Raw genomic sequence first — 11,566 nt, 5'->3', positions numbered from 1 at the left:
AGAGGGGCTTTAACGTCCAACTTTAAGTGAATTTCTGAATCATTAGTGACAGTCAAAGGAAGCAGGTGTTCACTGTTTCATAGTGTCGCAGCACATTACAGGGAAACTGTGGTGTTAGTGGTGCCAAATTTCCACTTGTTCAGCAAAGTTGAGTGCAATAACTCCACTTCAATCTTTGAAGAGTCTGCAAAACCTGAACAGAACACTTCATCTGCAGGTGTATTAACCTGGATTCTTCATGAAACATGTAGTCTGTTGTCTACAGAAGCACACAGAGCTGTTGACTGAAGTTGGCCCAAAGCATGTTTAACAAACTGCAGCACATCAACCGGACCAGAGCAGGTTTTCTGGTGACTGTTGGATGGTTCTGATGTTGAACCAGAACTCTGACATCAGATTCAGCAGCGCCGACCACAACAACAGGCCTTGTGGCTGCAGCTCTGGAGCTCCGGTCACCACTCCCACCCAGACCTCGTCCAAGTCAAAGCCTCTCTATCTGCTGCCCTCCTCCACTCCGCTCCGCTTTCCATCACATCAGCGCGTGGAAACGGAGCCTAAATGTCACTTTTATTCTGCGGATGAAGGCGTGATTTATGGGCGCCTGGCAGCCGACCAGGGAAAAGGAAAGCGAGGGGGGGGATAAACACTCTCATCCCGTCGCTCACGGGGGTCACGGAGCTCGACGGTCATTCGCGCTGAGGAGAAGTCTGCGAGTTCACTCTTTCCTGAGAGAGGGAGGGGAGAGATGACAGCAGCTTCTGTGCTGCGTGGAGGCAGATATTAAGCAGATTTGCTGGATTACAACAAGTGGCCTGTTAGTGACCACACAAACCAGAATCCAGCCCAAAACACACACATGTGGGCACCAGAAACCACAGCCACCAGTCATCTGGCTTCTGCTGGAAACTAACGGCAGCGATTTTCTTCCATTCAGGCCAAATTTTTGTTGAACTCTGCTCATGTAATTATTAGAAACAGAGCTTCTAAAAGACGTGCTGAGGTTTCAAGGCTGCTAATCGCTGGATTTGTTGAGTTTCTCTCTGTAATAGAATATCATAAAGTCTGGGCTTTACGGTGCAAACTGCACTACGTAAATAAATTTGGATTGAATTAAGGATTTCTGTACGACACAAAACAAATCCCAAACTCAAGGCCGCAAATCCACCATGAGGACTTTGCCATGACGACAACAAAAAAAATGATGTTATCCAGTTGGACAAAAGTGAAATTTAATCCGGCGAGGAATTACAAAACTTCGTATTTTCATTCCGAAGCGAGGCTGAAACCCCAACAGACAGCCGGAACGTCCGACCGCAGCAGCGATGAGGAAGGACGCTCTGACTCAGTGTTTCTTGGACCGAGTTCACGTGTTCGGAGAGAGAAGATCAGCGTCCCCCAAAACAACAGGTGCAGTCGACACCCGGCGGGACTGTGTCGGCGCATCACACACTTCAAACTCTTCTCTTCGGCACAAAATCAAGACGTTAAACTGTCACTTTTGGTTTGCATCATTTTTTGGTGTTTGGTGGGAACAGGCCCTTTTTTTCCCATCAGAAGTGATCCCTTTATAGACCGATGAGTCACCAACGGAGCAGATGGGATTTAAGTGCTACGATAAGCGAGGATTTGACTCGTCTGAGGGCTGCGTGAAAACATGGAGAGAATTTACTGCTACCTGGACTAAATCAAAAAAACAGAGACAAATATTTCTAATGTGAAAACTAAAAAAAAGTTAGCCAAGTTTTGAGAATATGTTCGACTTAATCTTCGCAGACAAAATTTCACTGCAGATTTTTTGACTTGTAACGACCATTTTTACAGTTTGTTTGTGTAAAAATAGAAAATAATTGAACGCAAATCTGCAAAACGGTGACACTTCATACATGGAGCTGGTGAAATTACTCTGAGATTTGAATTGAAAGCCTATTTGGATCTTATTAACTGTAATGTGTCGGTTTTTCTCACCCGCGACTCCTCGCTGTCGACCCACGGCAGAGAGTCGGCCTTCTTCACCGAGCTGTCGCAGGAGTCGTCCAGGCTCTTCATCGTCTTGTACTTCCTCATCATCAGGCTGTCGACCACCCAGAACATGATGGACTGCGGGAGGAGACGCAGGACTTGAGGCTACGGTTCACACAAAACCGTTTTTTTTTTTCTCTCCAATCATTAAAAGCGACACTTACGTTGACGATGAAGGGCACGATGAGCATGACCAGCACCAGCTCCAGCTGAGGGTTAGCGATGTAGCTCAGCAACACCTCCTGCAGCTGGAGCAGAAAGAGAAAACAGACGTGTGATGGGTGCTTTGAGCAACGTGTTGTCTGGTGAGGAAAAGCCTCCGATCTAAACCAACGACGGCACATCACGGTTTAAAAGGAAGTTCACGTCAGTGAGTCTGACCCACAAAAACATAACAAATATCAACATACACCGACAGAAAAAACGTGTGTAATGATCCCTGCCACGAGAACAAGTCCAGTCCTTGGAGACTCCACCTTGTAAATTCCAGGACTTAAAGGATCTGTGGAGTCCAGACCTCTAAAGATCAGAGCTGAGCGGGATTTACACACTATAAGGCAGGTGGCTTTAACGCTGTGGCTCATCTGTGTATGTTGCTATTATATTAATACCATAATAACAAGTGGCACGGCTGCTATAGAATTAGACGATTTTAAACGGGCCATAACCATATGAACAATAACCGGGAAGCTGCAGCCTGAGAGACGATGGTTTGACTTTCAACCGACCAGAACCAGCTCTGTTCCTATTAATAATATTTAAATTGTTTGTCAAACGCCATGGAGATGGTTTTTAAACACAGGAAGCAGGGTCACCAATAAAAACACGGGGATCTTTACCAAACAAAACTCCTTCTACAAACAGACTTCGCTCTGCCTTCCAGATCCATTAACGTTGCTTCGATATTTCCGCTGGAATCAAACGACAAGTCATTTCTCATCTTCTTGCTTGTTTATTCTCCCTCAAGTCTTGATGACTTTCATCTCTGGACGCTGCCAGGGAAGTTCAAACGACAACCAAACAGAGACGGTAACGAGAGAAGACCGACAGAAATGTGCTGTTTTTCTCATGAAGCCCGGCTCAGATGTTTTTCTGGGACGACATCACAACACGGACAGTCGCTGTGCTACACGCAGGCTGAGTAATTCTCACGTTTTGAGCCAAACGATGAGAAAAGAGGAACAAAAATGTCACAGCGGTAGTGCCCAGTGAGCTGTGGAGGGTTCTTACTTTGGACCATCCGGGGACGAGCAGCACCAGGCTGATCACACCTTTCTCCAGCACCATGATGAGCAGGTAGATGCCGCACTGGCCGAGCCAAGCTGCTGCCTGAGGAGGGTCACCTGGAGGGGAGCGAAGAACGGGACCGATCAGATGGTTCTACTGGACTTCACTTACAGCTTTACATTAGCAAACTTGAATTCTTTCATTATTTGTTTTATGCAAATTGAAAAAAAAAATTGAATCAAAAGCCCAGAGTTGAAAAAGTTAGCTCTACATACTACATTTATTTTAATATTTACATTTTTACAACCTCTACAGACTAGGAATTAGAAAGATGTTTCACCGAGCTGAATGTATCTCCCAGCAACTTGCTCCTATGTGTATCTTTTCTAAGCTGTGCTGCCTTTATTTTATTTTCCTTTTCAATCTCTATAATTTGTTTCCGTACTTGTCTTCTCTCTGCTCTGCATCAACACTGCCTGCAGTTCAGCTGAATGGACCCTGAATTCTTGTCACGTGACTTCTGACGTGACTCATAGCTTTGCAAAACGTCTTGTTTTTGTGTTTTGTTTTTAAGGTAAATGTCGAATTAAGTGATTTTGATCAAATATTACAATATTAAGTGCAGATTTAGACGTTAATTTTCCTGATGGAACTGCATGTCATGCACGATTAGTTCAAGGACTGTAGTAAAGTTGAAAATCTAACAATTCTTCTTAGACTAGGCCTCGCTAATCTTCATACTGAGATCCGGTACCGCTGTCTAAGATGGTTCAGACGTGTCCACCGTAATACTCAGTTCATCGACAAAATCAGGAACTTGGATGTCGCCGGAAAAAGAAAGCGGGGCGACCCAGGAAAACATGGGAGGAGCTGGTGTGAGGGGACCTAGTGGATTGAGGGCTAACCCCTAATGATGCCCTCGATAGGGATAGATGGTGAATGGAACTGCAAAGCAAGCGTGCATCGTCTGACACACTGCTAGTGTCCCAGCAGATGTTAACGGGATAAGTAAGTAAGTTTTTACAGTTTCTAGCTCTGATAAATGGTGTAATTTTGGTGTTTATTTTTTTGGTGAGACAACATGCATGTCAATCCTGCTTGCAGAGGTTTATGGATTCAAAGCGTTAACCAAACATAACTTTACATCGCTAAAGAAAAAAAAAGTAGAAAATTACAAAAACAAACCAACAAAAACCGACAGTTTCACTTAGATTTTAAGTCTTTGATTCGATGTTTCCTGACAATGAAATTGAAACTTCATGGTTTGGCTGATCCTCAAACAGAAACCGAGCTGGGATCTGGTGTAAAATGTTTATTTTTTTGGCTCATTTTTAAATACGACGTGTAGAATAAAGTGATTTCGATGAATAATCTTCCAAACAGAACCGCATGTCACACATGATGAGTTCAAGGACCATCAGAAAATCTGTAAATCCAAGGATTCTTTGTGTTTTCACAGTTTCTGGCTCTGATTAAATGGTGTCATTTTGGCGATTTTTAAAAGATATCATGTCTATCAAACCAAACAGTGAATTCAAAAGGTTAAAAATATTTTGAACGACAATTTCCAAGATGATAAATGCACCTGACTTCAACTCTCTACTTGAATAAGAACCTGAGAAGAGAAGTAACTGTGCTGCTTCTTGAGTAGAATATACAGTATTTAAATTCCTTTCTCTGGTCTCAACTTTTCCTAAAAGGTCTGTTACAGGTGTCTCGCCAGAACAGACACAGAAGAGGACGAGTCTGTCATTAGGACAGGAAGGAGGAAGGAAGATTATCAGCCCGACTGGGAGAAAGACAAAGAAACCAACCAACCAACCAACCACTCATCATCGTTTCAAGGCGTTTCTGGACTCAGCGAGTTCACCTGAATACACAAAATGTTTCTGCAGCACACCTATCTGGAAACATCGCCTTCAAATGGAAAGACGGACCTAAACACAACCGGAGACGAAGCAGCTCGTCTCAGTAAAAGTTTCCATCACACAAGTAAGAAAGTGAAGGAAAAACACCAGCAGAGAGAGTGAGTGTTATAATTGAGGTGGAGTTAATCTCCCGATGAAGACACTGGGAATGTTTTCCAGACAGCTGGAGATGCTGGCTCGCCTCCCTGGCCAGCCGTGGTGGGTCTACAGCGCCCTCTGGTGGCTGAAACCAGAGCTGCAGCTTCATTTTCCCAGAAAACACAAGTTCTCTGAGTTCATAAATGATTTATTCCATCTCAGATCATCAGGGGCCTTCTGCTTGACCATCTTTGACTTGCTTGAACTTTTTCTTATCAGAAACTATGCATATTTAAAATTATATTCATGAGATGTTAGATTGATATAGCAAATATTTTCATGTCGACCCATTTTCAGCATGTTTTTTTATTTGCACATTGAAAGTTGAGGCTATGTTTGGACGACATTATTTCAGGAACTAATAAAGACAAAAGCCTGATTTTTTTACTGTTATTTCTTTTTATGTCATTGATTTAGAATCTGCAATATTAGACAAGTAGATCAAATGGCTGATTATGGGGGAGTTGAAATCTGAAAAAAGGTTGAAGCCATCACGAAAACTCTTACAAAAAATTCATAGTTCAGAAACCAACTAGTGATATTTTCTGAACCACATGCAGCCACATAACATGTACCACAGTTTTTAATATGAGATACTTGGTCATAAAAACAAACAAAAAAGGGAGTTATTTTTATGTTAACCTTTGAGTAGGAATGAAAAGTTACACCAAAAAAAACAATAAACTTCTAGATCGTCTAATCCAAGTGCAGTTTGAAAATAGTACTCCAAAAATACAAAATAAAATCCCTTTTTAAAAAAAAATAAAAATAAAATAAAATAAAAGAGTATATTTTTCATTCTTGGACTCATGATGGCTTCAGTTTTTTCAGATTTCAACTCACCCACTATCAGAGACTGTTTGACTCATATTTGATCAATATATTGCAAATTCTAAATCAATGTTTGTATTTTATTTTTGTGAAGGTATTCTATACGTTTTCCTTTATGTTATTGTGACATGCAGCTACGCGTGGTTCAGAAAATATCACTAGTTGCCAACTTAAATCGGTTTTAACGTGAGCTCAAAGATGAGACTTTTTATGTCTGCTTCAGATTTCTTTCATATTTCAATTCGCCTCTTAATCAGGGATGATTTGATCTACTTGTCCAATGTTCCAGATTCTGAATTAATGACATGAAGATAAATAACTGAGAAAATTTCAGGCTTTTATCTTTAATATTTTTCTCAGATATTCTCATTTGAACATAGGCTCAAATCTAAACGTGCAAAAAACATGCTGAAAGTGGTTCAAAGTGAAATTTTCATATCTAAAAGTAATGGATGTATCAAGCTAAAATGTGACAAACGTCATTACAAATATCTACATTTTATGCTATTAACTTTCAGAAAGTCTTGATGATTGGACACAGAATGATCCAAATGCAACTCCTCAGTCATTTTATGTGTCAGAAATCAAAGCGAATGACTTTCCGCTCACCGTATTCTCCGAACATGAGCAGCGTCCACTGCTTGTACTCCACCAGTTTGGACACCAGCTTGACAGCGAGCCAGATGACCAGCATCCCCAGCGTCGCGTCCAACAGGAAGTTCATCAGATACCTTGGGTAAAAACGGGAAATTCCATTACTGCCGATACATCCTGTTGTCGTGTCCCACATTTCTGTAACCCGCGAGTAAACAACTCACAGGGAGCACGGGTCCTCTTTGGTCAGAGTGGACAGGAAGACGTTGGCAAAGTGGATGAATAAAGCACCGATGGCCTGTTTGGACGTATCGAAGAACCTGGAAAAGATACAACGGAGCGAGTTAGATTTAAATATCCTGGGTTTGAGTTTCCTAGTCTATATTTTTGCATGTGTAGGAATGTGTTCTCAAACATTTTCTTGTCGGGAAACTTCAAAATAACCTTCACAGAGTTGACAGAAGGTCATTATTTGAGAAGATTTTGTAAATAACTATGATTTCATATGTCCACATATGTTTTAATGCCAACGTTTGAAGATATAAGGACAGAAATTGAGGGAGAACAGATGAGTTTCTGACCAGATCCTCCACGGCCGTCTGATCCCAACAGGCTCCCGGAACCTCTTCACTGCAAAACAAAATAAAAGTCGATCAATTAATCAATAGCGGCACAAGACACGTTGTCCTGCAAAACAACATAAAGGGCTTTTTTTTTTTGCAGCTTGTTTCCCCTCCTTCATATTTGTCTCTGCAGGGGGAGAAGACGGATGAAACGTTATCGTCCCGGTTTCTTCGTTTCTCCCCACCGGGCTCCGGGTGAACAGGCGCCTACTGTTCGTTTATCTCGTCATCTCGCAAGGTCAGAGAACGTGACTGTGCATGTGAGAACAGGACGGAGGCTTCCTGTAGATGTGTGCTACATGTGTACGCCACATTCTTCATCCAGAACGGGTTTATTAGCAGTTTTAGGCAGAGATTTTTTCTCCTTTGTTCTTGAAAAAAAACTCAGAAAACATAAAAACCCAACTGAAGCGCCATCATGAGCACTGCAAACCAACAGGCAGCGATACAACCCTGATAATAAGAGCCTGAACAACACCGTTACTGGTTCCACTTGGCCTCCAAATATGGCTTTTTACATACGTAGACATAAATGTACAGTTACTGGTCGACTATTTTTAGGAACACAGGTGACAGAATGAGTCCACAGGTATTATTCTCTCCATCCTTGATGCACCGTCGTTGGTCGCCTGCTAGGATCTGCTTTCAAGCTCCTGAATGACCAACATGTCTTAATAATTATACGGTTCAATCCCCTCATATTGTTTTGACATCCTCTTGGTAGTGCTTCAGTTGGGTTTTTGCATTCTAATTTGAGCAGGTGCTTTCTTTGTAGGAGCAAAGGAGGAAAAATCCAGTTTTTTTGTTTTGTTTTAAAAAAAAAAAAAAAAACACGTACATGTGGACAAGGCCTTGGTTTGTTTCGGCATAAGGCATGAATTAATACAACCTGGTCTACTGAGTTAGGTAAACTGCACAACAGAAGATGTTTTTTCAAGCATTTTAGTGTACTTTTTAACCCTCTATCTGTACTTTTCAAACTTTTTAAATCACCTAAAGCAGCCTCATTATATTTGTAGGAATGACTCAAATACAAAACACCAAAAAAAAAAAAGTTTGCTGATTTCAATGTCTCAAAAACTGAACATGTCAGTATTTTTATGGGGTTTAATCTGGCACTAACCTGCATTTCTGTCTGTTCTGCAGGTGGTTGATTGGTGTGATTTTGAAGACCTGCAGCGCCCAGCATGTTAGTCGCTTATTTAAACCCTACCTGCAGTCTGCAACACGCTCTCTGTTGCCTGAGTTCATCCTTATTCTCCTTTTTTTTTTTACACCTTACAGACACCTGCACTCACAGATTTCACTCATGGACAACAACGACTTCACAGATATTTAATTGGACCTGATAAAAATATTCTTGTAGTCATTATCCGCTCAGTGTGTCTCCCTCTAGATGGGAGTTAGGTCATAACAGAGCAAAAATAGCTGTTTTTTTTTTTGGGTGAAGTGTCATGAGCAAGTTTCATTGTTTTCTTACATTTTTGAGCTAAACAGCTGCTATATCACCTGTGAAAAATAAATTAATCAGCAGCGGCAACCCTAGATTGCTTTAAAATCTATATTTGTCAGAAAATGAAGACGTAAGGATGTTACACGTGTTAAAATAATGTTTAGTAAGCATGCAGAAAGTGGGTCAAAGTTCTCTCATAACAGAATTAAACAACAGGCATTGCACAAATTAGAGAAAGTTTCTCCACATTCGCTGTGAAACTAACTTTTCAAACTGTTTGGCACTAAAGAACTGCAGCGAACTGAAGCTCCAGCCCTCGTCTGACTTATGTAAGTGGAGAGTCAGTGGAAGGAAACTTCCAAAAATAGTTTTTGAGGAAGACAGATCAGCAGAGGGATGCACGGTGCAGGCGTGGCTGCGAAACTGGCATCTGGCTGCTGCTATCGCAGGTGAAGAGCTCTTAACGCTGCACCGCACATTAATAATGCAGCGCCAAGATTAACAGCCGCACGAGCTTTGATCAAGAATGACACCTGCAAGCACTCAGAGCTGGAGAGAGGAACAACAACAGACAGAGAGGAGGGAGGTATCGATTCCTCGACTAATAAGTAACTGAGTGGAGGTTAGAGCTCATTGATTTCACTCCCCCTCAAGGCCCGGCCTAATTCTGCAACACCTCACTGATCTGAGGATCCAGCTGCACTGAACCCTGATTAGCCGAAGAAATCACTGTGAGCGCAGCCACCGAGGAGCCTGGTTCAAAGTTTACAGCTTTAATCACACAAGTCAAAGAGAAAACCATGCACTACAACAAGCAAAAACAAGTTCAGAAATGGCCTTAAGTTACAAAAAAAAGGATGCAGTTTTCGGTGCCAGCTGCACCTTTCTTCTGCAGAAGTCGAGAACATGGCCTGAAGTGTCAGAGCTGGTAAGATGCTCCACATTCTCTGAGTCAGCTGCCACAGAATCACAAGTTTGTGAGCAGCCAGTGGCCATTGTTCAGCCTGAGGAAACGCACAGTGTGGTGCACAAGGAGCATCTTGTTCAGCTGTTAAAGCAGATATGGAAAAACACTGTGGAGGTAGCTGAAAATCTCAGATTACACCCAACACAAAACCGTGACTCAAAGTCAGACATGAAGTTTGTGTGAAGTTTAAATCACTTATAATTCTATGGATTCATTGAGAAACACTATATGCCATGTTTGATAAATAAATCCCACTAAGTACACATAGGTGCAGTGTGTTATTGTGCTGCTAGAATGCATTTTTTGAGTCCTGGAACCCAAATATGCCATTCTGTGACTCTGACGACACTTCCTTTACAAACACCGCAATTTAGGAAGCTGCTTCACTTGTGGGCACACACATGGCAATTTTCTGGTCTACCTTTGGTATTAAATGCTAATTTGGGTGTTGAAGTTAAATTCGGCGTATAGATTGACAAGAAAACACGCGTGGTTTTATTGACAAATAACCTGAATATATGGTTGACACAGTTCGCTGACGCACACAGCAGCTGCTTAGTTTGCGGACGTGGACGTTGTTTATTGCGGTAGGAATCAACAAAAAAGCTAATATTTCTTTCAAAAAACAGATTTTTACACCTCGATGTGTAGGCCGAAATAAAAAGACAGTCCTTCTTAGTGAGGATATGTTTGAAAAAGTTTGCTATATGGTAAGATTTCTTTCCGAAAAGAAGTTAATATCAAATTAGCATGTTTTGACAATGGAGTTCGGTGCGAAGCCAATGAGGCTCCGTGGAAACAAACGTCAACAAAACGCCACGTGGACCAGCAAAGCGCCTTTAAATGCACGTTTGTGCTCTTTCATCACCTGCAGGTCCGAATAAACACCAACGTGGGTGCTTCTAACGTGGTTTCTGGGTGGTGTTTTGATACGCTACTCACACATCAGCGTGCTGAAGGCGACGATGGCCAGCAGCCCCTGGATCAGGACGCCGAACCGGTCGGTCAGGGCTCCGTTGTCGCAGCCGTGAGGGTTCGCCTTGTTGATGTCGGTCATGTTGATCACCTCAAACGGGGGGTTGTCCAGGAACCTCTTGACCAAAAACACCCCGCTGTATCCGTACATGTCCATGGTGGAGGAAAGACCGTTGGGAGACAAAAGCAGCTGGAGGAGCGGAGCCTTTAAAAACAAACACAAGCGTCCGATTCTCTTGGAGGTTTACGCGGATCGATTCAACCAGAGTCCCGCTTCAGTGTTTCCAGCTGCTCAAGTTACATCTCTGGATGTCAAAGCAAACAGCGGGATCGATTTTCTGACTCACATCCATGTTTTTAACAACGAAAACAAGAAATGTGAAGCGCGCAACCGCACAGACTGACTTCCGGTGGTGGCGTTTTCAAAATAAAAGCACCCTTCCGTTTCCTTTTAGAGAAGCTTGGCAGAGTTACAGAAGGATTAACCTTTTTACAAAGTGCCCTGTGACCCGATTTATTTCACGTTACGTCCTGTAAACGTTACATAATTTGATGTCATTTTAAGCCTTACATTTGGGAGACAGCAACAATAGCAGAGACAATATTTTCCCCCTAAATGGGATGGCACAATGTTATTTAAAGCAAGTCTCCGTAATCCTGCAAATGTATTTATACAGCGCCTCATCATACACAAAGGCCATTCAAAGTTATTTACAGACAAATGCAAAAAAATAAATAAAAAATAAAGGGTAAAATACAAAATACAGCAGGAAAAAAATTCAAATAAACCAAAAAGTGCAGAGACTTGAAT

General features: G+C 42.0%; 1 protein-coding gene across 1 annotated transcript in view; it reads right to left on the bottom strand.

Moving 5' to 3' along the window:
* The window catches only part of tmem110l (transmembrane protein 110, like), a 15,038-nt gene extending 3,913 nt beyond the window's left edge, over window positions 1–11,125 (bottom strand). The window contains exons 1-7 of the mRNA XM_008305275.1: window positions 10,723–11,125; window positions 7,319–7,367; window positions 6,962–7,057; window positions 6,753–6,874; window positions 3,250–3,362; window positions 2,184–2,267; window positions 1,966–2,097 (exon numbers count right to left, since the gene is read on the bottom strand). Coding sequence (XP_008303497.1) covers window positions 1,966–2,097; window positions 2,184–2,267; window positions 3,250–3,362; window positions 6,753–6,874; window positions 6,962–7,057; window positions 7,319–7,367; window positions 10,723–10,912 — 786 coding nt within the window. The 5' untranslated portion in view covers window positions 10,913–11,125. The remainder of the gene's footprint in view (window positions 1–1,965; window positions 2,098–2,183; window positions 2,268–3,249; window positions 3,363–6,752; window positions 6,875–6,961; window positions 7,058–7,318; window positions 7,368–10,722) is intronic.
* Between the last annotated feature and the right edge of the window lie 441 nt (window positions 11,126–11,566).

This window comes from Stegastes partitus, unplaced genomic scaffold (assembly GCF_000690725.1).
Source record: "Stegastes partitus isolate 25-593 unplaced genomic scaffold, Stegastes_partitus-1.0.2 Scaffold2458, whole genome shotgun sequence".
Taxonomy (NCBI): domain Eukaryota; kingdom Metazoa; phylum Chordata; class Actinopteri; family Pomacentridae; genus Stegastes; species Stegastes partitus.
Note: the sequence above shows the minus strand (reverse complement) of the source record. Positions and strands in the feature narration are given on the sequence as shown.